This window comes from Zychaea mexicana, assembly GCF_025766255.1.
Source record: "Zychaea mexicana strain RSA 1403 chromosome Unknown BDB00scaffold_58, whole genome shotgun sequence".
Lineage (NCBI taxonomy): Eukaryota > Fungi > Mucoromycota > Mucoromycetes > Mucorales > Lichtheimiaceae > Zychaea > Zychaea mexicana.
In genome coordinates this window covers 1-24640 of record NW_026516721.1, presented here as the reverse complement: position 1 = coordinate 24640, position 24640 = coordinate 1, and the positions used below count along the sequence as shown (strand labels likewise).

The 24640-nt window shown below is 42.9% G+C and overlaps 7 protein-coding genes across 7 annotated transcripts; 4 read left to right on the top strand and 3 right to left on the bottom strand.

Moving 5' to 3' along the window:
- Positions 1-1076: 1076 nt before the first annotated feature.
- BDB00DRAFT_767016 (uncharacterized protein) lies at positions 1077-1346 on the top strand (the record flags this gene model as incomplete). The annotated part of the gene is made up of 1 exon (XM_053119635.1): positions 1077-1346. A coding segment is annotated over one exon (270 nt), but the record flags the coding sequence as incomplete, so codon positions are not given.
- A 950-nt stretch (positions 1347-2296) lies between these two features.
- Positions 2297-2455, top strand: BDB00DRAFT_726150 (uncharacterized protein; the record flags this gene model as incomplete). The annotated part of the gene is made up of 1 exon (XM_053118244.1): positions 2297-2455. A coding segment is annotated over one exon (159 nt), but the record flags the coding sequence as incomplete, so codon positions are not given.
- A 248-nt stretch (positions 2456-2703) lies between these two features.
- BDB00DRAFT_488870 (ribosomal L29e protein family-domain-containing protein) lies at positions 2704-3703 on the bottom strand. The gene is made up of 5 exons (XM_053117572.1): positions 3677-3703; positions 3467-3596; positions 3240-3279; positions 3034-3098; positions 2704-2939 (listed from the first exon to the last, which is right to left on the bottom strand). Exons 3-5 carry the CDS (start codon positions 3274-3276, stop codon positions 2856-2858), a joined length of 186 nt encoding a protein of 61 aa, XP_052977657.1. The 5' UTR covers positions 3277-3279; positions 3467-3596; positions 3677-3703; the 3' UTR covers positions 2704-2855.
- A 516-nt stretch (positions 3704-4219) lies between these two features.
- BDB00DRAFT_959600 (uncharacterized protein) lies at positions 4220-6646 on the bottom strand. Its single transcript, XM_053129696.1, has 6 exons — positions 6432-6646; positions 6107-6329; positions 5481-5982; positions 4987-5358; positions 4769-4911; positions 4220-4670 (listed from the first exon to the last, which is right to left on the bottom strand). Exons 1-6 carry the CDS (start codon positions 6512-6514, stop codon positions 4566-4568), a joined length of 1428 nt encoding a protein of 475 aa, XP_052977656.1. The 5' UTR covers positions 6515-6646; the 3' UTR covers positions 4220-4565.
- A 2668-nt stretch (positions 6647-9314) lies between these two features.
- Positions 9315-10531, top strand: BDB00DRAFT_766999 (uncharacterized protein; the record flags this gene model as incomplete). Its single annotated transcript, XM_053119634.1, has 2 exons — positions 9315-9749; positions 9845-10531. 2 exons carry the CDS (start codon positions 9315-9317, stop codon positions 10529-10531), a joined length of 1122 nt encoding a protein of 373 aa, XP_052977655.1.
- An 8400-nt stretch (positions 10532-18931) lies between these two features.
- Positions 18932-21204, bottom strand: BDB00DRAFT_940318 (uncharacterized protein). The gene has a single exon (XM_053129346.1). It carries the CDS (start codon positions 21188-21190, stop codon positions 19376-19378), a length of 1815 nt encoding a protein of 604 aa, XP_052977654.1. The 5' UTR covers positions 21191-21204; the 3' UTR covers positions 18932-19375.
- Positions 21205-21268: 64 nt separating this feature from the next.
- BDB00DRAFT_832764 (uncharacterized protein) lies at positions 21269-21813 on the top strand. Its single transcript, XM_053124225.1, has one exon. It carries the CDS (start codon positions 21275-21277, stop codon positions 21521-21523), a length of 249 nt encoding a protein of 82 aa, XP_052977653.1. The 5' UTR covers positions 21269-21274; the 3' UTR covers positions 21524-21813.
- Positions 21814-24640: the final 2827 nt, after the last annotated feature.

The window sequence follows — 24640 nt, the reverse complement described above, 5'->3', positions numbered from 1 at the left end:
ATACTGTATGCTCTATATACAGCGGCTTATTCTGGTTCCTGCAGGTTCCCTCTAATACTTCACACCCACCCCTGGATTTTCCACACCTTGTCACTTTTTACTTTCTTTCTTGCTTTGAAGCTTTATATGTGCATACAGTGCTCGTGATGTGTGGTTTGAAGGTTGTCCTACCTCAAAGTTCCGCAGGCTCGCAGTGCGTGTGTTACACAAAAATGTGTCACGACCCCCCTTCCATCCTGTATATGAAAGAGCGATTCCATGAGTGGGATATAGAATAATGACTACTGGAGATGGCAACTAAACTCGGCTCGGGTTTGGTTCACAGCGCTTGGGAAATAAGGAGTGGGTGCAAGTAGGCAGAAGGGGAGAAGAAACTGGAACTTCATTTTCTTTGTGCTGGCTATGCTATACTGGATATCAAAAATACTGCATGAGCCCGTTCATGCGCTGGTCTTGAACAGTTGCCAATCATTAAAAAAAAAATCTCCCGCGACTTTCCACGCACACACACGCACTCACTCATAGTAAAACACACACACACACACACACACTGGTTTATTTCACCTTCCTTTTCTCTTTTTTTTTTTTGTTTCGTAATTCCTCCCTCTCTCTCCTCCTCGACCCCCTTCATTCTTTACGAACTACTGCTTTTTTTTTGGCTTTTCCCTTAAAACATGCCTCCTATGGATTTCATGTCGGCTGGTTCCTTTACGAATTCAAACCTTATGAGACCGAGAAGCCATGGTATGTAACAAGTTGTTTGGCTTTCTTTTTTTCTTTCTTTCTTTCTCTTTCTCTCCCATTATTCCATTGAATGGCATTGAACTCACCCATATGGGTCGCAACAGCCAATAGCTTCCAAGGAATCAGCGAATTGCAAGAGTACGACCAAAAGTTATCTGATATCACAACAGCCACCTTGGAGCAGGTAATGCTACAGACTTTCTATTGAAATCGATGGGCAAGTGGCGAAACTATCACTGCTTTCTTTTCCACACATGTGCTCCATATTTTTCATCCACAACTAACAACAATTATGCTGATCTGGTACATAAATGTCATAGGGCTTCCAAGGTGACCTGAATCATGTGGATCATTGGTTCAAGCTGTTGACGGATACAGAACAAATGGCCGTGCTCTACACACTCTTGCAGCATTGCTCGCAGAATAATGCCCGATTCTTCATTACGGTTCTCCAGCAGATGGTGGATAGACGTCATCCTCGCTCCAGGACGTCTGATCTCATCGGTAATACTACAGAGAGCTTAGCATACATATCCATTCTCTATTGGAGTAGGAGGAGATTGGCAGAGCGTGAAAAACGACTCGCTCTTGGGGTGCTATGAGAAGGGGTGGATGAGGAGAGGAAAGGACGTATATCTTTTTGAGGAGTTGATTGAAACCACAAAAAAAAAAAAGAGGGAAGAGTTTTTTGTTCTCTTTTACTAAAACTGTTTCGGGATGGGTTGTGTTTTGCGTTCTAGACGATTACCAGCAGCAGCACCGCCCCTATCCCATTACGCGGTCATCCGCCGCATTAAATAATCGTCACTCTATCGCTTTTGGAGATAGCCCGCCTAACTTATTTTCACCCCTGTTTGGAACATCATCCTCGTCGACCGCCTCACAGCCCCAGCAACAACAGCCGCATCATCATCATCATCATCATCATCAACATCTTGATCAACAGCAACAGCAAAAGCAGCAACAGCAGCAGCGACCTCGATCTGTGATCGATCATTCTTCTTCTACTCCTTCATTCTTGACCCCGGCCTGGAATCAAATCATATCGAACAACAAGTCAGTGATAGGCGATCGCAGGACGATAGCACGCCCCAAATCAGCTGACGTGTCCACTTGGTGGGATCCATCCAAGTCATTGCAACATCCCGCTACTACCAGTAACAGCATCCCTGGTACGGTCCCAGAAGCAGATGAGCAGCAGCAGCAACAGCAACAGCAACAGCAACAGCAACAGCCGGAGAAAAGATCATCGTCGTCCGTTGTGTCAGATCGAGATTCGTTAGGTAGCAGTAAGCAAAGTGAAACATCGAGTGCAACCACAACAACAATGGCAGCAGCACCACCAGGTACTACGTCAGTTTCGACGCAGATACCCTCAGCATCTGTGTCGTCGTCACGTAGTAAAACACCAAAGACACCCAAAGAGAAAAGATCCAGTGAAACTATTGATATGGACTTGGTCAAAGGTATGATAGCATAGCTGAGCAATCATCCAAAAGAAGTCGAAATCAAGCTTCAAGTCTGCTAACCGCCCTTTTTGATACTGTCATTAGATATTCCTTCGTTTTTCAGATCGTTACGTTTGCATAAATACACGAGTCATTTTGAGTCCATGAAATGGCAGGATATTCTCAAAATGTCGGACGAAGAGCTCGAAGCCAAGGGTGTGGCTGCACTCGGTGCTAGACGAAAGATGCTAAAGGTGTTTGAAAACATCCGTGCTCATTGTGATGCTAACGTAAGTCCTGTCTCTCTCAATGGCACCTGTCCATACATAAACGACTCATCCTCTTTGTTGCCTTGGTGATAGGATATTCCGTACTGATAAACGATGCTCTTACTGCTTCTTATCGTTTCTATACTTTACATGCATACTGTCACAACGTATAATTGTTTCCTCTCCCCCTCTCTCCTTCTTCCGAACACCCTTCCCTTAATCCAAATCTGTTTTGTAATGTTTTGTTGATGTTGTTTTGTGCGTCATGTTCTGTGCGTGTTGATGGAGGTGTGGGTCTTTTTATGCCAGGACAAGAAGTAACGTCGTTTTTTATTATTATTGTTAATCCCCCTAAAGTGATGGAGAAATCATAATAGAAACGGACTTTTTTTGTTTAGGCCTTGCCAGCCTTAGCGACCAAAGCCTTCTGGGTACCCTTCTTGGCGAAGCGCTGGTTGCGGAGGAACTTGGCATCCACCTATAAACATATACACAACGGGACCCATTAGTCTCTTTTAATCTTTGGTTGTTTTCCCACGTATCTCCACGTCAATTTATAAAAGATTACGTACACCCTTGAGCGAGGGGTAACGGTGCTGCTTGGGCTTCTTGATGCCGTTACGGTGAGCCTTGCTGTCTATTGAATGAAAAAACGTGCGCAATTGTGTGAGTAATTAAATTTCGTCGTAATTTTCCGTGCATGTTGCTGTTTCTTTTTTTCTGGCGAGAGAGAGTGTGTGAATGAGGTCTTTGATGAAAAGCAAATTCGTTCATTTACTTTGGTTGTGGTTGGTGTGGTTCTTGGACTTGGCCATTTTCTAAAGGGAAAAAAACAAAAAGTAATGGTTTTTATGCAAATGAGTCACTTTTTTTCTTTGCGCTTTCATCCATTCGTTGAATCCATCTATCCATCTGTCAAAGTCATCCATCAGTTTTCCGTAGGATGGATTGTTGGCGGTATGGATGATGGTCGTCTTTGGTATTTTATATAAGCAGTCTACATACTCTTGATCAATGGATGAAGGAACGGAAGGAACTTTTGGTAGCTTTGCTGAAAATGGATATGGTGGGGCCCTCCGCCGGAATTCCAAATTAGGCAGGTAGTACCATATGCGTTCTTGCTCGTTTTAACTCTCTTTATTATGTCATGGATAATAATGTACTGTCTGTTGTATTGTCGATACCTGAATCTTATGGTTTATATTTACTGCTTACATTCAGTAATTGATTCTTTTGCAATCATTGTAATATATAGTCGTCGTGAGTTTGCAAAAATATTTGGCTCCTTTGTCAATGTGTGTCCTGATGGTGATATTGTGACAAATAATGCTCCAATGCTCCTAGACACGCTAATGCTCCTTGACATGTTTTATGCAGGCTGCTTGAAGTAATTATAGATACTTGTTGAGAATAATGGCGTTTAATTCCACTCATTCCTCCTTCAACGCAGGAAGCTGACACTCAGATCCGTTTCGTCAGCTCTTAAGATCAAGCCTAAGAAATACAATCATCGTCATGAAAGCTGCTTTTGCATGCATGAAGCACCATACATGGTGTACTAGATGAAGACCATTGGTCTGTTTCTCCAGAAGCTCTTCTGCCTTTTGCTTTACGGTGTTGGCAATCGATGTTGGCGAGATGATGACATGATGCGGTTGCCCCGGGGGGGGGGAGGGGAAGGCGTAGACGAGGGTGTTGATGCTTACGAGAACTCGAGCACGCTGCTCCTTAACGCCGAAAAACCGGCGGATCTGGCCTCAGAAAGAATGAAGGTAGTTTGGTATGATGACACATCGTATACAGCAATAAAAGTAGGTCGTAATGTGAAAATTTATGCGAGGCACGTTTTGCAATGTGCGGATACGCTTGGAGTGCAACTCCTGGGTATCGATCCAGGTACATACATTCGTGAAAATTTGATTACGTTACGTAGAATGATAAGGGCATACGCTATTTGAACTCTTTCTGATATGTTTTCCTATAACGAAATGTAGCTGCTCAAATTACTTTCACATTTTGGCTGGCTATTTTCAAGTGGTAATTCCTCAGCGTAATAAAGCTAGAATAGATTTTGCCATATTAAACTGTAAGTACATGAAGATATTTATTCAGCATGAGCTGCAGCAACTTCGTACAAGTAAGTACCAAGCAACTTGGTACCACACACATAGTTGGAACGATCCAGCTTCTCGTTAGTTGAGTGTGCGCCCTATTAGTAATAAGAGACAGTAAGTTTCAGTTCCTCGTAGCTTTTCTCACCTCTCCTCCAATAATTGATATATATAAGGAAAGGAGAAGTATACTCACATCGTCACCACGGCCCATGGGCAACAGCAAGACGTTGGTCTTCAAAGCATCTTGGAAAGTCAAGGTAATAGGGATTGAGCCACCTTCACGAGTCAGATCAGGCTGGACATTGTACACACGTTCCACAGCCTTAGCAGCGGCAACTATGAAAAGTAATGTGTAAGCACATACGCATGAGATTATAATATAACAATCATCCAGCAGTAACTTGGGCTTACCATAGCTCCAATGTTCAGGGCTGGCCAACCAGTGGTTGCCAGCGTGGGAACATTGAATCTTCATTGTGTTCTTGCTACCCAACTTGTTGAATTCGTCATTGACGTACTTGACCACCAACTCGGTCACCTTGTCAAGCGTCATATCGGGAACGGTACGGATAGAGAACTTTCCAACGACGCGGGCTGGAACAACAGTCTTGTCACCAGCGTTGTAAAAGGCGCCCTCAACACCGTGCAAGGAGAGCGAGGGGAAGCGCCAGCGATGTTGGAGGACACCACGTACGTCATCGTGGATATTGATTTTGTTACCCACAGCATCATGCAGTTCATGCATCTCGAATGCCAGGTTGTCATAGGTCTTTTCCTCGACATCTACAAGAAAAAGGCCCCTTGAATATTTAGCAGCAGCACAACACAAAGAAGCACACTTTACGATAAACATCCACTCTATTGGTTTTTTTCCTCTTCTCAAGATCGACAACAGTAGAACTTACCAGTCAAGGGACGGACTTGATCGTAAATACCAGGAACAAGGATCTTGCCACCAGGAGTGACCAACTTGCTCATCAAAGCAAACAGATCCGTCATGGGCTCGTGCACAGTGCCACCAAAGACACCCGAGTGCAAATCACGAGCAGGACCTTGGACGGTCAGATGGAAGTATGAGACGCCACGAAGACCGTATGTCAAGCAAGGCTTAGTGGTACCCAACCAGTAGTTGTCTGAGATGCACACGGTATCGACGTCCTTGAAATACTTGTCGGCTTCCTGGAAAATGATGGGCTCCAGTCCCTCAGAACCAGATTCCTCCATTCCTTCCAAACAGAATTTCAAGTTAACAGGCAGTTCGAGACCCAACTTCTTGTGTGCTTCAACGACGTTGATCCAGCCCAATACGGGTCCCTTGTCATCAGAACTTCCACGGCCGATAAGTCGCTGCTTGTCGTCCTCTACCAGTGTGAATGGATCGGTGTTCCACCCATCCTCCAACAATGCCTGTACGATAGTTAATGCATAGTGTAGACAGAGAGTTAGCTTGATACTCTTTTTTTTCTCTCTCTCTCGCTTGTCCACACATCTAAACGCACAACCCATCCTTTATTTTCTAAATATCACGTACGGGTTGGACATCATAGTGACCATACACCAAGATAGTCTTCTTGGCAGGGTCGTTGCCAACAGTTGCCAAGACAATGGGTGGCAATGGCAACGGAGTACCGTGGAAATCTTGCTGGCCAGGATCACGCGTCTCAACATTAATAGCACCAAGCGACTTCAGTTCTTCAATAAGAAACTCGGACATTTTGAACACGTCCTGACGACGCGAAGGATCGCTACTCACGCTACATGAAGAGAGAGGTGTATATGTAAGCATATATGCTGGTTTTTCATTGCTAAAAATACGACTGTCTTGCTCTCTTTTTCTTATCGTTTATAGTACATACCTAGGAATAGCGACTGCCTTGCGCAGACGTTCAACGAAATCGTTTTGGTGTTCTTCGACGTATTGGAGGAATTGGTCAGCCATGGTTCAACCGGGGGAAACGGGTAAAAAAAGGTGGAAAAGAGGTACCCGTGCGAAACTTTTGACCGCTTTAAAAGGCCGCGTGTCGTCCCCCGACGATTGCCCCCAGCAAGCTCAGCTTTTTTTCACAGTGGTCCCGTGTGCTCGGCTTGCCAATACAGAAGGACGACCGGTGCATGAAAATTCTAAATTTTCTATTCATGACAAGTTTGTTAACTTGTTCCATAAACAGAATAAGCGTATCGGAGGTGGTCCGGGCAGGCGCCGCCGCCGCCCCTCGCTTAAAAAAATTCTTTTAACTAGAGGGGGAGCGCTATGTTGAGCAGCAAATACTTTTTGTGGTGACCTTGATATAACGTAGTAAAAAGGTGAAGGTACCAGTGCTCGCCTAGCAAAAAGCTGATCATTGGACATACGTTTACAGCTAACTAAAGCATTTATTTTAGCAAAGAGCCAGGTTCTTTCATTTGAGTCGGTGTGTGCAATGATAGAACATTCTCTCTTCCGCACAAACCACTCTGTGCTCTCAACTGTCGCAAAATAGTCGTGAGTAACCACAAAAGACAGCAATCAAAGTCTAAGCTGCACCCTTGGGTAGAAGTGGGGGCCTGTGGTTGTAATGGGCTGGTAGATCCAAGTCGCTCGTCAAAAGGCACAGCCTATTACTGGTCCGTGAGTTATCGAAGAACGTCTACATATCAAACGTTCATCCAAAGGTAAGAACGGACGCACTGGGGCTTGAGCCTTCTCGAGAGTCGGAGGAGTAACATCAAAGAGAGGTGCTTATATAGCTTGATTGATTTGCGCGCGTCAAGGCGCGCTTCGATATCTGCTGTTAGTGCCGAGAACAGGATTTTCCCTTAACAATGATGACACTGATTGAATTTCCATGAGCTAGAGTAGGAGAAGCGATAACGAAGTGACATGTACGAATGAATGTCTTTGGCTAAAAAAGATGCCCGAGAAAGGCGGTGTCAAAGCTTCTTCAAATGTGCTATAGCCCAAAATACCAACAGAAAGTGCGTGACTGTATCAAGTCAAAGAAGAGAAAGGAGCGTTCGATGCCCGCGACCGGACTGCCTTGAAACAAAAATACGGGAAGCAGATCAGACCAGTTGACATGTTTTACGATATAAAAAAGATATTCAAGCTAATAAATAGGTATAAGTAAGAAAACTAGAGAAGTATGACTACAAAAAGCAAACGTTTTCCAGCGATCAATTATTAACAATGTTATGGTCGATGGCTCTCTTGGTCTTTTCTAAGCTTCAAGGTCTAGTAGTAGCTGATAACCTGTACTTTGCAGTCCAAAAAACCATTCACAGCAGCGAAGATGTTTAGGTAGAGTTCGCTTTTATGACTTGTTGAAGATACGTAGAATTCAAAGATCAAAAAAGATTCCTATGTGTTAATTTTGCTCACACTTCAGGGTCCTGACACACCTGCTTCAAGCTAGCGGTCATGATAAAATACGTTGGTCTTTCCTTGCTCACTGTCTTGATAAAGTATCGCGAGAAGAAACGTCTGCAAAGTAGTACTGCTTATCCTCCTAATTCCAAATAGAGTCATACGATAAGTATCGACTCACTGGCCTTTCAATAATAGTCACTTACTATCTTTAAGTGCTCACTGAAGGGCTGTCACTCACCTCCATGTTTTGATTTAACGAATTAACAGTAGTACACGGCCACCAGGCATGGTACACTTGCAATAATAACAGTGTGTATATCTTGGGCGTCAATCTGTTTCATGTAATTATAGCTTTGCAGCTGAAAAAAATGAGCCTATTACGGTAAGCACAAGTCCCATTCTCAAATGTAAACAGTGTTTGTATATATATTAAAATGCTAAAGAAACAATTGCTGACAGGCGCAAAAATACTGGCCTGATTTTTTTTTATTACTTGGGAACTACTGTAATTTAAAAAAGCGAAGCGTGTTGCTTTCCTCGCTTTGGACGGCACCCATTATCACTGGAGCTTTTTCTCGCTTTCCCTTCTTTTTTTAAAACCGCCATGACAGCGTCCAATACAAAACCAGTTATCAACTCGAGCCGGCTTCGAAGCAATCTACAAAGATCAGACCTGTCACTAACCGTTCAAGTCAAAAGTTGTCAAACCTTCAAAAACGACTTGCGCAATCGATGCAAAGCATGTGTAGCCAAAAAAGCCGAAGGCTGCCGCTTCGTAGGGATCCGTGCCTTTCCAAGCGATCGCATTCCCACCACCACCACAACCACCAGCAAAAAGTCCAAAAACACAAAAAGCAAAAGCAAAAATGTGAAACAACAAGTTATTGACAGCGATGATGCCATATATTTTGTTAATTTCGACGGTCCAGATCTGATCAGTGAGTATCGAGACAAAGAAAAGGCGGCAGCAGCAGCAGCAGCAGCAGCGGAGAACAAGAAAACCAGCAGTAACGGCATCAGCAAAAAGAGCCAACAGCAGCAACATCGAGATATCATACTACATACGGTTTGCAAAGCATTGTCGAAAATGCTTCAAGAAGAAAGCCAACGATTAGCAGAACTCGACAATTCGCTGATTCGACGTCGCGCTCCAATAGTCAATATGCGTCACGTCTGCGACGTTTGCCTGACAAGTATTTTTAACCTGCATTATATGTGTTCCATGTGCGCACTGGACATATGCGTCGATTGCCACGACAAAGATTGGAGCGACAAGAAGAATGAAAAGGTTGCGGCTTGCAGCTATAAGCGTGCTCACACTAAGGAACATATGGTTCCCGTCATCAAATACGATCCAGCGACACTTGGACGGTTCAAAGAACAGTTGATTAGCATGGATCATGGTCAACGCAACGTGAAAACAGAAGCTTGTGACCGTATAGATGGTGAAGAAAACGACAACAACAACAGTACCAATGGTTGTTCGACACCAGTAAAGGCGGTGACACCACTAACAACAACGACTGTTGAAGACGACAAAGATGGCTATTTAATATCTGATGCGGATGCTTTAACGTTGGATAACTTTCGTGCATGTTGGAAGCAAGGCAAGCCCGTAATGGTGAAAAACGTTATGGACGACGCCAGCAGAGTATTGTGGTCTCCAGAGACTTTTATCGAAAAGCACGGTGATTCAAAAACCGAAGTCATTGACTGCAGAACTGGATATAAAGACGAATCTACGGTGGAACGGTACTTTAAGGCCTACAATGACCCGACACTACGTTCAGGATATGACACTGGTAATCCAGAGGTGTTGAAAATCAAGGTAGATAATTTTTATTTTGTTGACGACAAAGCATTCCACAGAAAAAAGTTTTCGCAGAAGAAATTAATTCGTGGTTTTTCTTTAAACGAGTTTAGGACTGGCCACCCAAAGAAAACTTTAGTGAACAATTCCCAGACCTATACCAAGATTTCATGCGCATCTTACCTATAAAAGAGTACTGTACCGTGGACGGGGTTTTCAACTTATCGAATCGACTCCCCAAAGAACTATTACCGCCAGATTTGGGGCCGAAAATGTTCATTGCATTTGGTTCAGACCAAGGCGAACAGGGCGTGGGCACAACCAAATTACACTGTGATATGGCCGATGCTGTCAACGTCATGTGTCATGCCAACAACACCAACGGCGACAGGAACCATAGTGCAGCTGTCTGGGACATTTTCCCCTACGAATCCTTGATGACAGTACGTGCCTTTGTGGGGAAAATTGCAAATGAAAACCAAGTCAAACTTCGAGGCGATCCTATCCATGACCAATGGCTCTACTTGAACGATTCTTTGCTGGAACGATTGGAAAAAGAGCATGGCGTGAAAGGTTGGCGACTCCACCAGAATCCAGGCGATGCCGTGTTTATCCCTGCTGGTTGTGCACATCAAGTTTCAAACTATCACAGTGCTATCAAATGTGCCTATGACTTTGTCAGTCCGGAGAATGTGGTGCGTTGTTTGGATATAACCAGTCAATTTGGCCGCGTTCGACGTGAAGATGCTCTTCAGCTCAAAAATACACTGCTGTTCGCATGGTCTGATCTTTTTAATTGATTGAAGAATGTGGGTCATCATCCATTTATATATATCCTCCCCACCTTCTAGCTTGCCATCTGAGCTCACAAAGAACCATTTTTATCTCTTCTTGTGTCTCTTTTCTTTTTTTCCTAATCTTGCATTGTAATCTTGTTGTGTTGTCGACTCTCTCCCCCCTCCCACACATACTATGTAACTCGTATATTTATTTATTGATATCCAATTCATCACCTAGTAAAATCATGTACAAAATTTGCTATAAGATATGTCGAGCAAATCCTTCTCACTGCTGTTCTATGTATGTTTTTTTATACATATGATATACTATCATCTTCTTTATTATTAAAATCTTTAAAAGTTAGCTGAAAAATCCAAAAAAGGAAACTCTCATCCATGTAAATTCACAGACAGAAAAAGAGAAAGTAAATACTTACGCAAAGCATTCCCCAAATTCATGGGGGACCTCGGCCGCACTTTTTACCCGTGGGCGCGGGGAAATTGTAGATGAAGCAGGACTTACGCCCGGAGGCTGCCTGAGTAAAAAAACAGCCGTTCGCGTGAAACGATGCAACATCCGAAGATGGGTCGAGACAGAGGCTACTAGGAACTGTGAAAGAAAGCAAAGGGGGAGGGGAGGGGGATAAACTATATAAAGAACGCAATAGACGCTTTTAACGACTTCCTGGGTCAGAGCAAGGGGAAGGGGGGAAGGGGGATAAAATATACAAATAAGCAATAAGAAGATGAGGCTTTTAACGACTTCCTCAGGTCCAAGTCAAAGCAAAAAGCACACGCCACCGTCCAGATGGATGGATATATCTTGACCACTGCCGATGGACTACTTGACAGGTCGGCTTCTAGGAGCGGGATGACAGTGGAGCATCAATCTTGACTAGCATGGAGGTGTCTGTGCACTATCGCCATTCCAAGAAACAAAAGAGACGAATAGTTAATGGGAAACTGTCAAACCACACACACAAGATTCTATCGTGCTATACTTACCCATACTTCTACGATGAGACACAGGATAACCGAACACCCAGCCAGTGTAGAGCAGAGAATCACAGCCAGAACAGAAACACTTCTTCTAGCTGGATAAAAAAAAGATTATTAGAGGGCTGCACCCACTGTGCTATCTTTGTTTTTTGACACGGCATTACCATCCTCCTCCATCCCAAGCTGGATCCAGCTATACTTACATTTGTTTGTCGTTTTACAGCAAAGTTATACACAGAGAGAGATGGGGTCTAAGCCAATCCAAGTCCAAACAGATCACCGCAGAGCCATACTCTATTAAAAAAAAAAGAAAACATCTATGAGCAGCTGCATACACTTTTTGACATGTCACGGCACACATCTTCCTGGTTCTTCAAACACGCAAAGACAAACACAAGCACAGCGATACTTACTATTATGACATCCTTGGCTTGGAGGAAGAGAGCCTTGAGTTAGAGAGAGGAAAAGCAAGAAGGGGATGACCAATTCTGAAAAAAGAATAAGAGAAGAAAGGGGAGGAGAGAAAGAAAACTTTTTTGAGAGACTGCCATATTGCATACGTCATGGTCAGGAGCCCTTTCCCGTCACGCTGCTGTACACACTGCACACCTTTGACGCGTCATCCCCAACACCCATGTCATCCTACTCACCTATCATACCAATGTTCAAGTCCCCTTTTGCTTATACTTACTATCTGTTATTTGTCCGCAGGACACAATTAAACCAACCAGCATAAAGCGAAACCTGAAGTAGAATGAAAAGAAGAAAGATCATGAGCAGGCTGTTCTTAATATGCAACTATTCCTGACACGTCATGGCATCAGCACCTCCAACAGACACTCGACTTCTCTCCAACTCATCCTCACATTTCATTCCCTACCGTACTTACAGTTGTTGCTTATGTTCAAGGGTGGGATGCAAACACCAAACCGAACCAACCATTTCAAAAAGTCAGAATCCTACAGTAGTAGCAGAGAAGAAAGGAGGATAACATTAGCGACTGTATGCTGTACACACACTTCTTTAGACACGTCGAAATTCATATCTTCTTTCGTATATCACATCCACATGCAAAACCTCAAAGTACACTTCACACTTTCCATATTGTACTTACTCTTGCATTTGTGCTTTGAGAGCCAACGTGAAGGGGAGAAGGACCAGGTTAAGACGAGAAGAAGGTCTGTGTCAAAAAAGAAAGAAAGTGAGATAAACGGATCTTAAAGAAATCACTGTATACTCACAACCGGTTGCATACACTCTTCTCACTCACCACCATAAACATACACTCTCCGATCCTCTAATTCGTTCCAATGACACTCACCTTGAATAGCTTTGGTTTAGAAAAGTTGACGAAGAGGAAGAAGAGTGGCATGATTGCTGCGGATGCGCGGTTACATAGTAGAATGAACACATATGCTACCCGGCATTTGAGCCAGTTCATTCTATCCAATCAGATTGCTCTCTCATGGTTATGACGCGCCGAGGTGTGTGGCTCCTCCAGGTCAGAAACTTTGCTTTACAGTGAATGTATGTCATTGTGAGTAGACGGGTATCGCATTGAGGAAAGACTCAAAGGATAACCGTCATTAACACGATATGAAGCTCACTTTAAATCCTTCATCATCTGAGAAGCGTCATCGCTACAAACACGCTGAATACAAGTATCAACGTATTCACTACACTATGTATACAGGAGTATCTAAGATCTCATGAGACATGACGATCCCGCACTTGCCGATGTTCCATTTGATAAGAAATCATGGTCTTTGGTGTTGCCTTTCGCCAGGTATACAACATTGTATCCTCTCTTCTACTTTGCATCCTTTTACTATCGAGCGGTAGTACTTACACCAAAGTATCTGCATCAAACCTGTTGATAGGTCCTTCCTATGATATCATACCAAATGCATCGCGCTCGCAAATCGTACAGTAGTATCTAAATCGTTCATCAATTTGGCCCAGTGTCACCGTCCACCGCCTTGAAACCAACATGCGCGTCCAACAACCTGCCAACACCAATGACACAAACGAGCATGGCCAGTTTCTACAGTATTTACTTTGCATCGGTGATGGTGCTGAGCTGTAGGTGCCAACCACTGATGACAGAGTCCGGCTACCAGATCGGATGCTCATGCCACATTACAACACGTACGAGCTTATAGAAGCCATTTACGGCGACCTGAACGCATCACACGTAGATCGCGATTACCTCATCAGTCGCTCCATCTTGACTCCCAAGAATGTCTATGTTACAGCAATTGATAATTTGGTACTCGACCATTTCCCAGGCACTGTTCACGAATTCCAGAGCGCAGATACCGTGGATGATCCTGAAGAGCAAATAACGTACCCACCAGAGCTGCTCAATTCCATGAATCCATCCGACCTCCCTCCGCATTTGCTAAAACTCAAAGTCGGTTGCCCAGTCATGCTTTTGAGAAACTTGCACACCCAAAGTGGTCTCTGCAATGGGACACGGCTGATTGTACGCTCTTTCCAGCGATATGTATTTGAAGCTGAAATAGCCACTGGGCCTCATGCCGGTAACATCGTCTTGATCCCTCGCATAACTCTCACACCTTCACAAACACGTTCCCCCATTCTATTTAAACGCACACAATTCCCTGTTCGCCTGGCATTTGCAATGACCATCAATAAGGCACAGGGTCAAACTTTTAACACTGTTGGCCTCTACTTACCTGAACCTCCTTTCACGCATGGTCTACTCTATGTAGCCATGTCACGCGTCCGCACCCCTTCATCCATCAGAATCATGTTAGATCCCGAGAACTCAAGTATCGCAGGTCAGCAAGGCCAAAGCACAAGAAATGTTGTTTTTCACGAAGTTCTTCTATAATTCTTTTTGTCACCTACTCTATTTTTACAACGCCCATTCTCTTTTTCTACATCGCCTATTCTCTTTTTTTATATTGCCTATTCTCTTTTTTTATATTGCCTGTTCTCTTTTTTTCTCGCCCATTCTCTTTTAATCAATATCACTACATCATCTTTGTCAACACTTCTTTTCGCATTGCATTCTAAACTGGAGATAGTTAAGTATCCAACTTTGACGACTTTCTATGATAGACTACTTCGCACTGCACAATGATCTTGCTTTTGTTTTTGAAAACAGACAATTAGCATCTAATACCAAAACATTGATCCAACCTCGCTTGACAGGGGGGTTTGGGGGGCTTGCCCCCCACTTGGGGGTCAAGGGGGGAACCCCCCTGCGACGCGTTTCCGTTGAATGACACGGAGCGAAGCAGAGGGGCTCATTCATCCGAGCGAAGCGAGGAAGGACCGCTAGTCTATATTATTAAAATCTTTAAAAGTTAGCTGAAAAATCCAAAAAAGGAAACTCTCATCCATGTAAATTCACAGACAGAAAAAGAGAAAGTAAATACTTACGCAAAGCATTCCCCAAATTCATGGGGGACCTCGGCCGCACTTTTGACCCGTGGGCGCGGGGAAATTGTAGATGAAGCAGGACTTACGCCCGGAGGCTGCCTGAGTAAAAAAACAGCCGTTCGCGTGAAACGATGCAACATCCGAAGATGGGTCGAGACAGAGGCTACTAGGAACTGTGAAAGAAAGCAAAGGAGAAGGGGAGGGGGATAAACTATATTAAGAACGCAATAGACGTTTTTAAAGACTTCCTGGGTCAGAGCAAGGGGAAGGGGAGGGGAGGATATTTATAAGAATGCAATAAGAATATGAGGCTTTTAAGGACTTCCTCAGGTCCAAGTCAAAGCAAAAAGCACACGCCACCGTCCAGATGGATGGATAGATCTTGACCACAGCTTGGCAGATTGGCTTCTTGCAGCAGTTTAGTCACTTGAATGGCATTATGGACCTGAGACAGGTTCTTGACAGGATGAGAATAAGCTTGATCTTCTTCCAGCAGCAGCAGCAGCAGCAATCCAGCCTTCGCCGCTTCTAGCATGATATGACGGACATTTGTACCCACAGTATCGACAGCACAACCAAAGCACGGTCATGTTGTAAGAGTACATATACTGAGAAAGAAAGAACCATGAGCGAACTACATACACCAAGTGCTTCTTTTGACATTCCATGGCCACCTTCCATTTCACTCGCTGAACAAACCCAAACATCTTCTTTCTGCTCAAATACTTACAAGCAGCCACAGCAGACTGGCCAATTACACGGAGAGCACAACAGCCGCAGCAGCAAGTGACATGGCATGACACGCATTGTTTCTTGATGGATAGATGTCAAACGAGAAGTAGCACCTGGAGGACACATCAGTGGCGGCAAGCAGGAGTGAATCTTATAGTATTGAAAGAAAGAGTAAATTCATTAAAGATAAAGTTGAAAGAAGAAAGCAGGCATGGCAAGTGTCTACGCCAATGTGCAAACCCTTTTTATGTCTTTTTGTTGCTGACGAATGGGTTAATGACGTGTCCTCGCTCCGGCCAGGTACAACACGATAAAGAAGCGAGACTGCAGAAATAGATTTCGGATTACAATGGCCTTTTGTACAAAGTCGTATCGTTGCAGTTGGGCTGGTATTGATACCGTTTGAATGCTATGGGTCTGCTCTTCAACGCTCATATTTTTGTTTTCTGTTCACAACACGCAAAGCATCCTCAAACGATAAACAAAAACATTAGGTTGGTACGGCTCGCCAGAAGCAAAACTGTCATCCATGCATAGCCAACCCAGCATATATTTTTTCTTATCTTCTGATTGGCAGAGCAATACACGTACGAGTGCAGAAGACGTGAGACCGCAGAAATTGGTTTTAGATAACAAGAATCAGGACCGTTCGAGATAGATAAAGGGAATCATTGTCACGGATCAAGCGCATCGATTTTTCCCGATCAGATCAATGTGCTTTTCTTGATGTGCTATACTCTGTTAATGGCATGATGACTCAAATATCCGCTTGTTTTTGTTTCATTTCGTTATGATTCGGTTTCTCTGCTGTTGTTTTGTGATGTTAGCGCACTTCTGCCCATCTTTTTATAGAATGGCAAAAGTAAGTTGTTTTACAGAAAGCGAATCAGTTATCTTGCTATTGGCCACATATACCGAACACTAAGTTGTAGATTGGTAAGTGTGCACCGGGTACCAAGTGCCAGCCTTTAATAGTCCATTGACTTGCGGGTTCCGCCTTATTCATAGCTGCCTATGGATGACAAAATTCTTCGCAATTCAACACTTTTGTTCTCATCATACCAAGAAAGCTTGATAAAGCATACTCGTTATGCAGGTGCATAGTAGAACATAAAAAGACGCAGACACATCGACTCAAGAAATTTCTTTTATAATCGAGGCAAATGATGGATAGCAATTGTAGCTATAAGAACTAATCGAAATGCTAAAGGAAAAAAAATAAAAACATAAGCCTATCATAATATAATCCACAATAGCGCCTTCTTGCCGTCTAAAGTGCTGATGGCAAGGAAATATAATCCACAGTTGAAAGTCGAGTTATATTATGATGCATTTACTTCGCATAAACTGAAAAAAAGGTGCTTTAATCAATGCATGGTTTTACAACGGTCGTTTAATTATCTAAACGAGCAAAGCATAAGCATTATAGTGCTACTTTAGGCTCCAGTTGTAACATGTCATATAAACCAGGCAAGTTGCTAATGAAGAGCCGTTGCTAATGAAATCGATCGATTTTGTATTTGTATTGTGTTTCTGCTGCCCCTGATATCCCGATTGCGGCCGCAGCTTGTGCATCCCTGCCTCGTGTGTTGCAACCGGCCTGGTAGGAAGGGCACCAGTGGGTGAAGCACTGCGATCCCCCGTGTATCGTTTTTATTTGCGCATCTTTCGTACACTTTTGTCGAACGACGGGGTTCAGGCAGGTGCAACACGTCTGACTTGTGTTTTTTTCATTCGTCATGACTACTGGACAATTCCTGCTGTGGATTTGTCGAAGTTTTTTGCCGCCTCTTCGCTCATGGCCACCGATTCGACTGCCCACTCCCGTTCCTTGTGTTCCGATATACATCACTGGGATGACGTCCTTGACACCACCGGAAACAAACTCACGCTCTTTCGAACAGATCTGGTCATATGAACGACTCTGCCGTAACTGGACTGTGTACTTAGCGTGATGATGCTTTTTGCTGTTGTAATACTTTTCGACGACAACCCGTTCGTTGACAGTCTCCTAAGCACATACATAGTAAAATAAAAATAGTAAGTATACGATGCAAAACAAATTGGAGTATTAAAACGGTACCTGGTAGTGTTGAGTTGTTTGGTTTTTGTCAATGGCAAGGTCTAAAGACTTTTTCGCCAGCGTTTCCTCAGCGACAAGCACCTCTTTGGGCTACCATATAAAAAAATGTCAGTATAAGCCTAATTTAATCGTAGCCAGCGCCCACAAATAAGATAGTAGTGTTACGGTGAATTTGGGGTATTCCAGGTAGTTGCGTAACGGTTTATGTGTATGTTTTGTAGTGAGCACCAGTAATAATATCGTTTATTACAGACGGGTTGTGAAGTGATATGAGTGTAAAGTAAGGTAAAAATGTGTATTGGTTATGTCCAAGGTTGTAAATAGTGGGGAGCTGCTGTCTTGATTAAGCTCAGTGAGTAGAAATGAGGATCAGGGATGTTACGTCTGTCCAAAATGAATGAGGAATAAGGATCAGGAATGTTACGTCTGTCCAAGTAAATGAGAAATAAGAGCAGGAATGTTACGTCTGGTCTTAATAGAAGAGTTTATTTAGCTTCAGTTATGAGCAATAAACAATATGTAAGATAAAACAAGCCGTGTTTAGGTCTTGAGTGATTGAAAACAACACTTGAAAAGTTAAGTCAAAAGTGGGAGGTAGAAATTCAATGTCTTTATTCAAATAAAATGAGGGGGTATTTATATCTTTCAAAATAATTCAATACATCTATAATAATTGAACATCAAAGATGATGCTCGAAGGTTGTGGAAAGTACTCGCATCCAATGGTTACGGATGTGGAATCAATTGGAAAGTCTAGGAATAATGCTATTATTAGCTATTCCTTGGCAATTTGGAAGGTGCCAGAAGTTTGTAGAGTTGTTGCTGCGTAGTTATTGGATCGCTGTGTCCTTGGCTTTATGGAAAGTGCCAGAATGTTGTAGTAATTGCGAGGCTGCTGTAGTAGAGCTCTTGTTGTTGTGTGATGTGATGTGCTTGATGTTTGTTATGCAGCTCTTTCTTGTATTCAGATTTTATTGGAGGGATAGTTCTCGGGGTATCAGTAGTTGATCCAAAAAAATGATAGCAACCTTCTTGTTGTTCTTGCACCGTGCGACAACAGCTCCTGAAGCAGTTGAGATTTCTTTGGCACGGATGTTATACGGGCGGGGCAGCTTTGGATCTAAGGAGGATAGTACTTGATTGCTTGGTATTTGTCCACCCTTGTTCGCTTTGTCAACTTGTATCGCTCCAATTACTTGAGCCTCAGTTACGCGGGATGTACAAGCCATAACTGCAATGCCATAGTCGGTTCCACTACAGTTGACTGATTTGCCGTCTTGCTCAGCTTGTCTTTTAAGAATATCGAGGTTGGTACACTGTGGCACGTCCATGCTTCGTCTATCATTCAAAGTCGGTGTGCTGGTGTAATTCTTGAGGGCTCTTGTTGAAGAAGCCACCTCGTTATCAGCCTTTTTTCCTTTTGCATCTTTGATTGCTTTTGCTGTCGTGTATTTATCCAGTCGGCATCGGTCAAGAGCAACTACAACATGTACGTAATTTGTAAAGTATATGTTCCTTTCTTGTTTTAGGTTCTTGATTTCCATCGCGAGAACTGGTTTCCTGTCCACTTCTTCAGTGCGCTTTCGTTGGCGCTTTAGGGTGGTGATCTTGTTCCATGTTTTCATGAATTTCTTCCGTTCTTAGTTTCTTGAACCAACTGCATGTTGGCTGATCATAGTCAGCTGCTTGAGATATTGATCCGCTTCTGGTATCTGGCTCGCTTCAAGAGCAATGAAAGCGTCTGCTTGCAAGCAATTTCTCTTTTTCCGGACATCGTAAGCCGAAACTGTCGGCACCGTGCTCGGCTGCAGAGTGCCAATAACTGTACAATAAGTATCATTGTTGAGGATGATTGTGTAGTTGAAATCGAGGCCCCGCGAATCGCAAATATCTCGTACATGGTCGATATCGAAGACACTGCCAAACATCTCTGCTTTTCTCGATGTAGCCTCGGTAAAGCTTGTAAAATAGACTCCAGCTTTGGTATATAGTGAAAAACCGTTCTCTCGTACACCTAACGATTCGTATAACGTAGCAGCACTGACGTGAAGTGCACCGATTTTGCCGGAGCTTCTTACTGGACTGATCGCCCTCGTAAATGATGAATAACTGGATAAACGAAGCACGATGTTGGTGATGATGATAATTGATAATTGATATATGATGGTGAAACGATTGCCCTTCGCGGGAATGTAGGGTTTAAGTAGTCCATACACCTTCATAATCCACTGTACTTCGTAAAAAGTGAGGTCGTCCTCTATAGTGAATCTTTCCCAATTTTTAATGATGTCGTTTTGAGAGTAGGTCTTGTCGTCGAGTAAAATGGCAACCAGCATGGACTTGATCCGATTGACCCTTCGCGTGGGTAAATCCTTTTCGATCTTTATTTTCTTAGGTTGGTGCTCATTGGTAGATTGATTCATCGCTCGACTGCCGGATCCCTCCGTCTCGTCTTCTTCCCAATCGTCGTCAGAGTCAGCATCTTCACCTCCAACTTCTTCTTCGCCAGGTAAACCGAGATTCAATGCAGATTCAGTCTTGGACGGAATCATTTGTTCTTCTGTAACTTTATCGGCTGTAGTGGCTTGGTTCCTTTTCTGTATTTTGTATGCTTCTTTTTGTTGTTGATAGCGATCGAATACTACCCGAGAGTGCTTGATATTAGCGCATAAGCGCTTCTGCAAAGCTAATCTGCGGCCAGGATCGCTCTCCTTGTTGATAGACTGCTGTAATTTTTTTTGAGTACTGCTAAACTTGTGAAGCAAGGAGCGATTGGGGCGTTTTTTGATCTTCTGACGCCTTTCTTTCTTTTTTGTGCTGAAGACTGTGCGATATTTGATGTATCGAGCTTCTCGGTCTGGTGCAAGATTGAATCGGCATAATTGCAGAATTAGCTTGTGCAGGGCGTATTTGAACCGTTTACCGTCCGCATACATCTGTTTGAGGTTCTTTGCAAAATTCTGCGCGGCTACCGATAAGCTTTGAGACATTCCAGGTGGTGATCTTGAAAAGGTATTTGTAGCAATAGGCCTGATTGCTTGCTGATCCCATAACTTCCATGGATTGTTTTTGTGCTCCTTGTAGTCATTTGCCAGATATACGCTCTGAATATGCTGGATGTGAGTTTGAGAGAATATATCTTTGCCGTGCGATTGATCCTTTAGCTGTTTGATAGTTGCAACCGGGAAATAATGACCAATGGCCTTGACGAAGCGTTGTTCGCGTTGAACATTCTTCGGAACCAGGTCGACGACAGACAATCCATCTTTTCCGATATCTCCCCAGCCAGCGGCAAAATCAAGCATTAGAGCGCGCACCAGAACATCTAATTGCTGTATGTTGTTACTGACGGATTTGGCAGTGGACGCCAGTAAGTTTCTGGCGTGTGTTTTGTCACCGACAGGCAAATCTTTGCGGATTATCTTGGTCAATTTAATTGGTACAGCACGATACATGGATTCATTCAGCGAAAACTGTTGATGATCGCTGCTGCTGCCTGCCTGCTGTTGATGATCGCTGCTGCTGCCTGCTTGCTGTTGATGATCGCTGCTGCTGCCTGCTTGCTGTTGATGATCGCTGATGCTGCCTGCTTGCTGACGATCTCTTCCACCCGACAAACACTCTTCCACCAGAGTGCTCCAACTTTCCAACTGCTTTTTGTAGATGGCGAGGTTTTTGTTTTTGTTCTTTGGCGATGCATAATGTTTATAAGCTGTTTGCGCATCGTATCCACCAAGTATATCAATCTTATCGTTCAGACCTCGGGGCAGTCTTTTCGTATCACGTAATTCCTCTCCTTTTGATTCTAGCTTTTGACGCATTTTTGTGGTTTTAGTGCTATCCCGTTTCTTCGGTTCGTTTTTTCTAATGATCGCATAGATAATCTCTTGCAGATACACTTTGCATGCCGTTGCGCATGTTGCGTCGATCAGTTTCGCGTTTGGCAATTCTGCCTTTGTTCGGCGCTTGTGTTTCGGATCATCATCATGTTTCCTTGTTGGTAGCTTGATGTCGCTAACGCGGATCTATTACAAATTCGAAAAAAAGGGTGAAAATAAACATCTATCCCTTTTAAAATGATTTCTCAAGGGTTGATCGATACCTTCTCTTGCTCACCGATCTGTCTTGCTACTTTATGTTTAGTCATAGCAAACGGATTCACTTTAAAAAGAGTGAAAACGAAAAGAGAACCACGCTTTTTTTTGTTTTGAGAGTGACTGTGCTGTGATCGATAGGGATTATTGTAATAGGCCCTTTAAAAAGACTGTCACACTGTGTCAAAATACAACGATACATATATCAGAGACGAAGGGGGATAGATACATGAATGATAGATGCTAAACAGAAACGACTAATACATACCTCAATCTAGGAGGAGGACAGAGATACAACGACCGCAGAGCAGAGATACAACGTCTGAACGACCAGTGGTAACGTCTGAGAACAGGGATATGGGAGTACAAAAGCAGATCAAAACTTTTATAATAATCGACCGTTAATGACCATTACGAGGCTATTGAACCAAGAAACCCTTCTTGCCATCACATACAATTCGAAACCGATGATGAGAAACGACTTGAGAAAATCCGCACCAAGAGATAGAGGTGCAGGGAAGAAAGAGATTGTTTTTTGTTGATAATTCGTAAACTAGATAAATAGCGGGTTGGGTGGTTTTGTGATGAAGAGAGACAATAATGGTCCGTCAGACCAACGTCATATAATTTTCCACCTTCTACAGGATTTGGTGTGACTTAATAGCTAGACTTTTCCAGATAGAAACTACCAGAATGTACGCGACAGCCAATACTGCAACAACTAGAACACCAACTACAACGCCCACTACTAAGCTAAATCAATTGCTAAGGTCAAAGCACAATTGTCAAGGTTAACGACCATTTCATCAAAACATTGTAATATAGGTGCTAGAAAGTTATATAAGAAAAGCAGCTTTATTACTGTATATAGTAAAAAATTAGCATCATACAACATGTAAGATGTAGCTTCGGAGTGTATGATACGGAATACAAGAATAGACAGAAATGTGAACTAGGTGATGATAACTATCATATATGAGATAATCTTTATTTAATATGTCAAGAGAGTGGATTATATAGTTTTACACAATATTAACAACAGGCGATTATGTTCTTATTCTTTAAACATGTTATTATTTTTATGTAGGAAAATGGCATGATGATTTATATAAGAGAATGGTTTTGATGATTCTTCTTGATTTGAATCCGACAGGTCAGCTGATTGCTGACACTTACACAACATCAATCACTATAAAATCTTTTCATACAATCTGGCAATATTAGGTCGAGTAAGTCATGGTAATAAGTAGCAGTAGCGATCATTGGGTGTAATTTCATCGTCGCACAGTTTCGTCATCACGACCTGCCACTCATAACACCAAACAGATCATTATTAGATATGCTACCTTAGGGGGGAGGCAATCAATCAGAAAAAAATTGATGCGCCTTTTTGTTGTTCACACGGCGAGAAGATACTTTACAGTATAACCATCTTGTAACTGGATCAAAACCGACAATCCGCGGTGAAGTGTTCACAATGTATAGCTAGTTAGAAACAATAGCAAGTATTTGAAACAGATACTGTAAAGTATCTTATTACGGTTGAGTCGATTAGCTGTTTATTATAATGTAGTATACGTAGTTTAACCACGGTTTACGAGAAGTTCTCATATGATTAAACGGTCGATAGGTGTAGACCGGGCCGGATTCCATCCTTTTTTTTACATTGCAATATACGGCATACTAATACCTCTGTTGGTGAAGAGAGTTCGATGAAGAACATACTAGTGATGTCTTCGGACTGATGACTTTTGCGTATGGATGTTTCAGTTGCGCCACTTTAAAAGTATAATCATTGGCTATGCAAAATAATTATCATAACCATATGGAGATGTCGAGAGGGCCTGACACATGGGTAGTAGCGTACTACAACTACATGATGGAATTTACTACAGTAGATGCAAAACACTATTTTTTTCGGAGCCCGTTTGTCAGCATTATTGTTTTTCTGCAGCGTCAGAGTAGGGAGTTCATGTTAAAGATGCGTGTTTGGTAGGGCGAATCCACAGCTATCCATACTACAATACCCTCATCACTGTTGAAATTAATAGGTTCCCATTAAGTGTAGTAATAACCGGATAGTTCTTAGTATCCACAGGAGTTACACCGTCATTTTTATTCAACTACTGTTGTCGTGTTTTCTGAAACTTCGAGCAGCAGTTGACCTTCGTCGTCAGAATCACGTGTGGTCACTGACCGTGTTGTTGTAACGATTCGCGGACGCGGTGCGTGATAAACGCTGCTTCGCAGTAGTCAATTCTTCATTTGCTGTACGAAAGCAATGTTGTCAATGTTTTTTGCAAGCTTTGAAGTTCTGTGAATGATGGCGTTGGTGTCTTTAAATGTATACAATGTTGCATTATTAGTAATAGCAACAAATCATCGTTTCTGATGAGGCGTCGTATTAGATAGAACACTCTGCAAACCGTCTTTAATAAGAAATTGCTACTCGAGAGAAGAAGCCACTTTAGCTTCAGGAACAGCTTCCCATCTGGACTGGTAACAACAAGTTACGTTTAATTCGCAATGGAAACGCTATAGATGATGGACCATTTAACATTTGAAGATAAAGAAGTGCTGTTCATCATAAGGCAAGAAGTCCTACAGTACTGGACGGTTATACTACATAACCTCCTGCATATTGCACTTTTTACATTTATCTATGATGCATTTCACCTTAAACCGACAAACTTTTATTTTGTTGCAATTCATATTTCAGGTCCTGATTCCAAAAATGGCTTAGACCTGGTACCGTACATAGCACTGACGCATTGTACACTTGGATAATGTTTTACTTAAACGCCGTGTAAA

Excerpts from the sequence above, each read along its gene's own strand:
- BDB00DRAFT_940318 (XM_053129346.1), bottom strand. The coding sequence starts at position 21,190 with ATGTATCGTGCTGTACCAATTAAATTGACCAAGATAATCCGCAAAGAT.
- BDB00DRAFT_959600 (XM_053129696.1), bottom strand. The coding sequence starts at position 6,514 with ATGGCTGACCAATTCCTCCAATACGTCGAAGAACACCAAAACGATTTC. Across the intron at positions 5,983-6,106 it reads GTCACTATGATGTCCAACCC|GCATTGTTGGAGGATGGGTG; the intron begins GTACGTGATATT and ends ACTATCGTACAG. Across the intron at positions 5,359-5,480 it reads TCAAGTCCGTCCCTTGACTG|ATGTCGAGGAAAAGACCTAT; the intron begins GTAAGTTCTACT and ends TTTTTCTTGTAG.
- BDB00DRAFT_488870 (XM_053117572.1), bottom strand. The coding sequence starts at position 3,276 with ATGGCCAAGTCCAAGAACCACACCAACCACAACCAAA. Across the intron at positions 3,099-3,239 it reads CCACACCAACCACAACCAAA|ACAGCAAGGCTCACCGTAAC; the intron begins GTAAATGAACGA and ends TTCATTCAATAG. Across the intron at positions 2,940-3,033 it reads GTTACCCCTCGCTCAAGGGT|GTGGATGCCAAGTTCCTCCG; the intron begins GTACGTAATCTT and ends ATATGTTTATAG.
- BDB00DRAFT_832764 (XM_053124225.1), top strand. The coding sequence starts at position 21,275 with ATGATCGCTGCTGCTGCCTGCTTGCTGTTGATGATCGCTGATGCTGCC.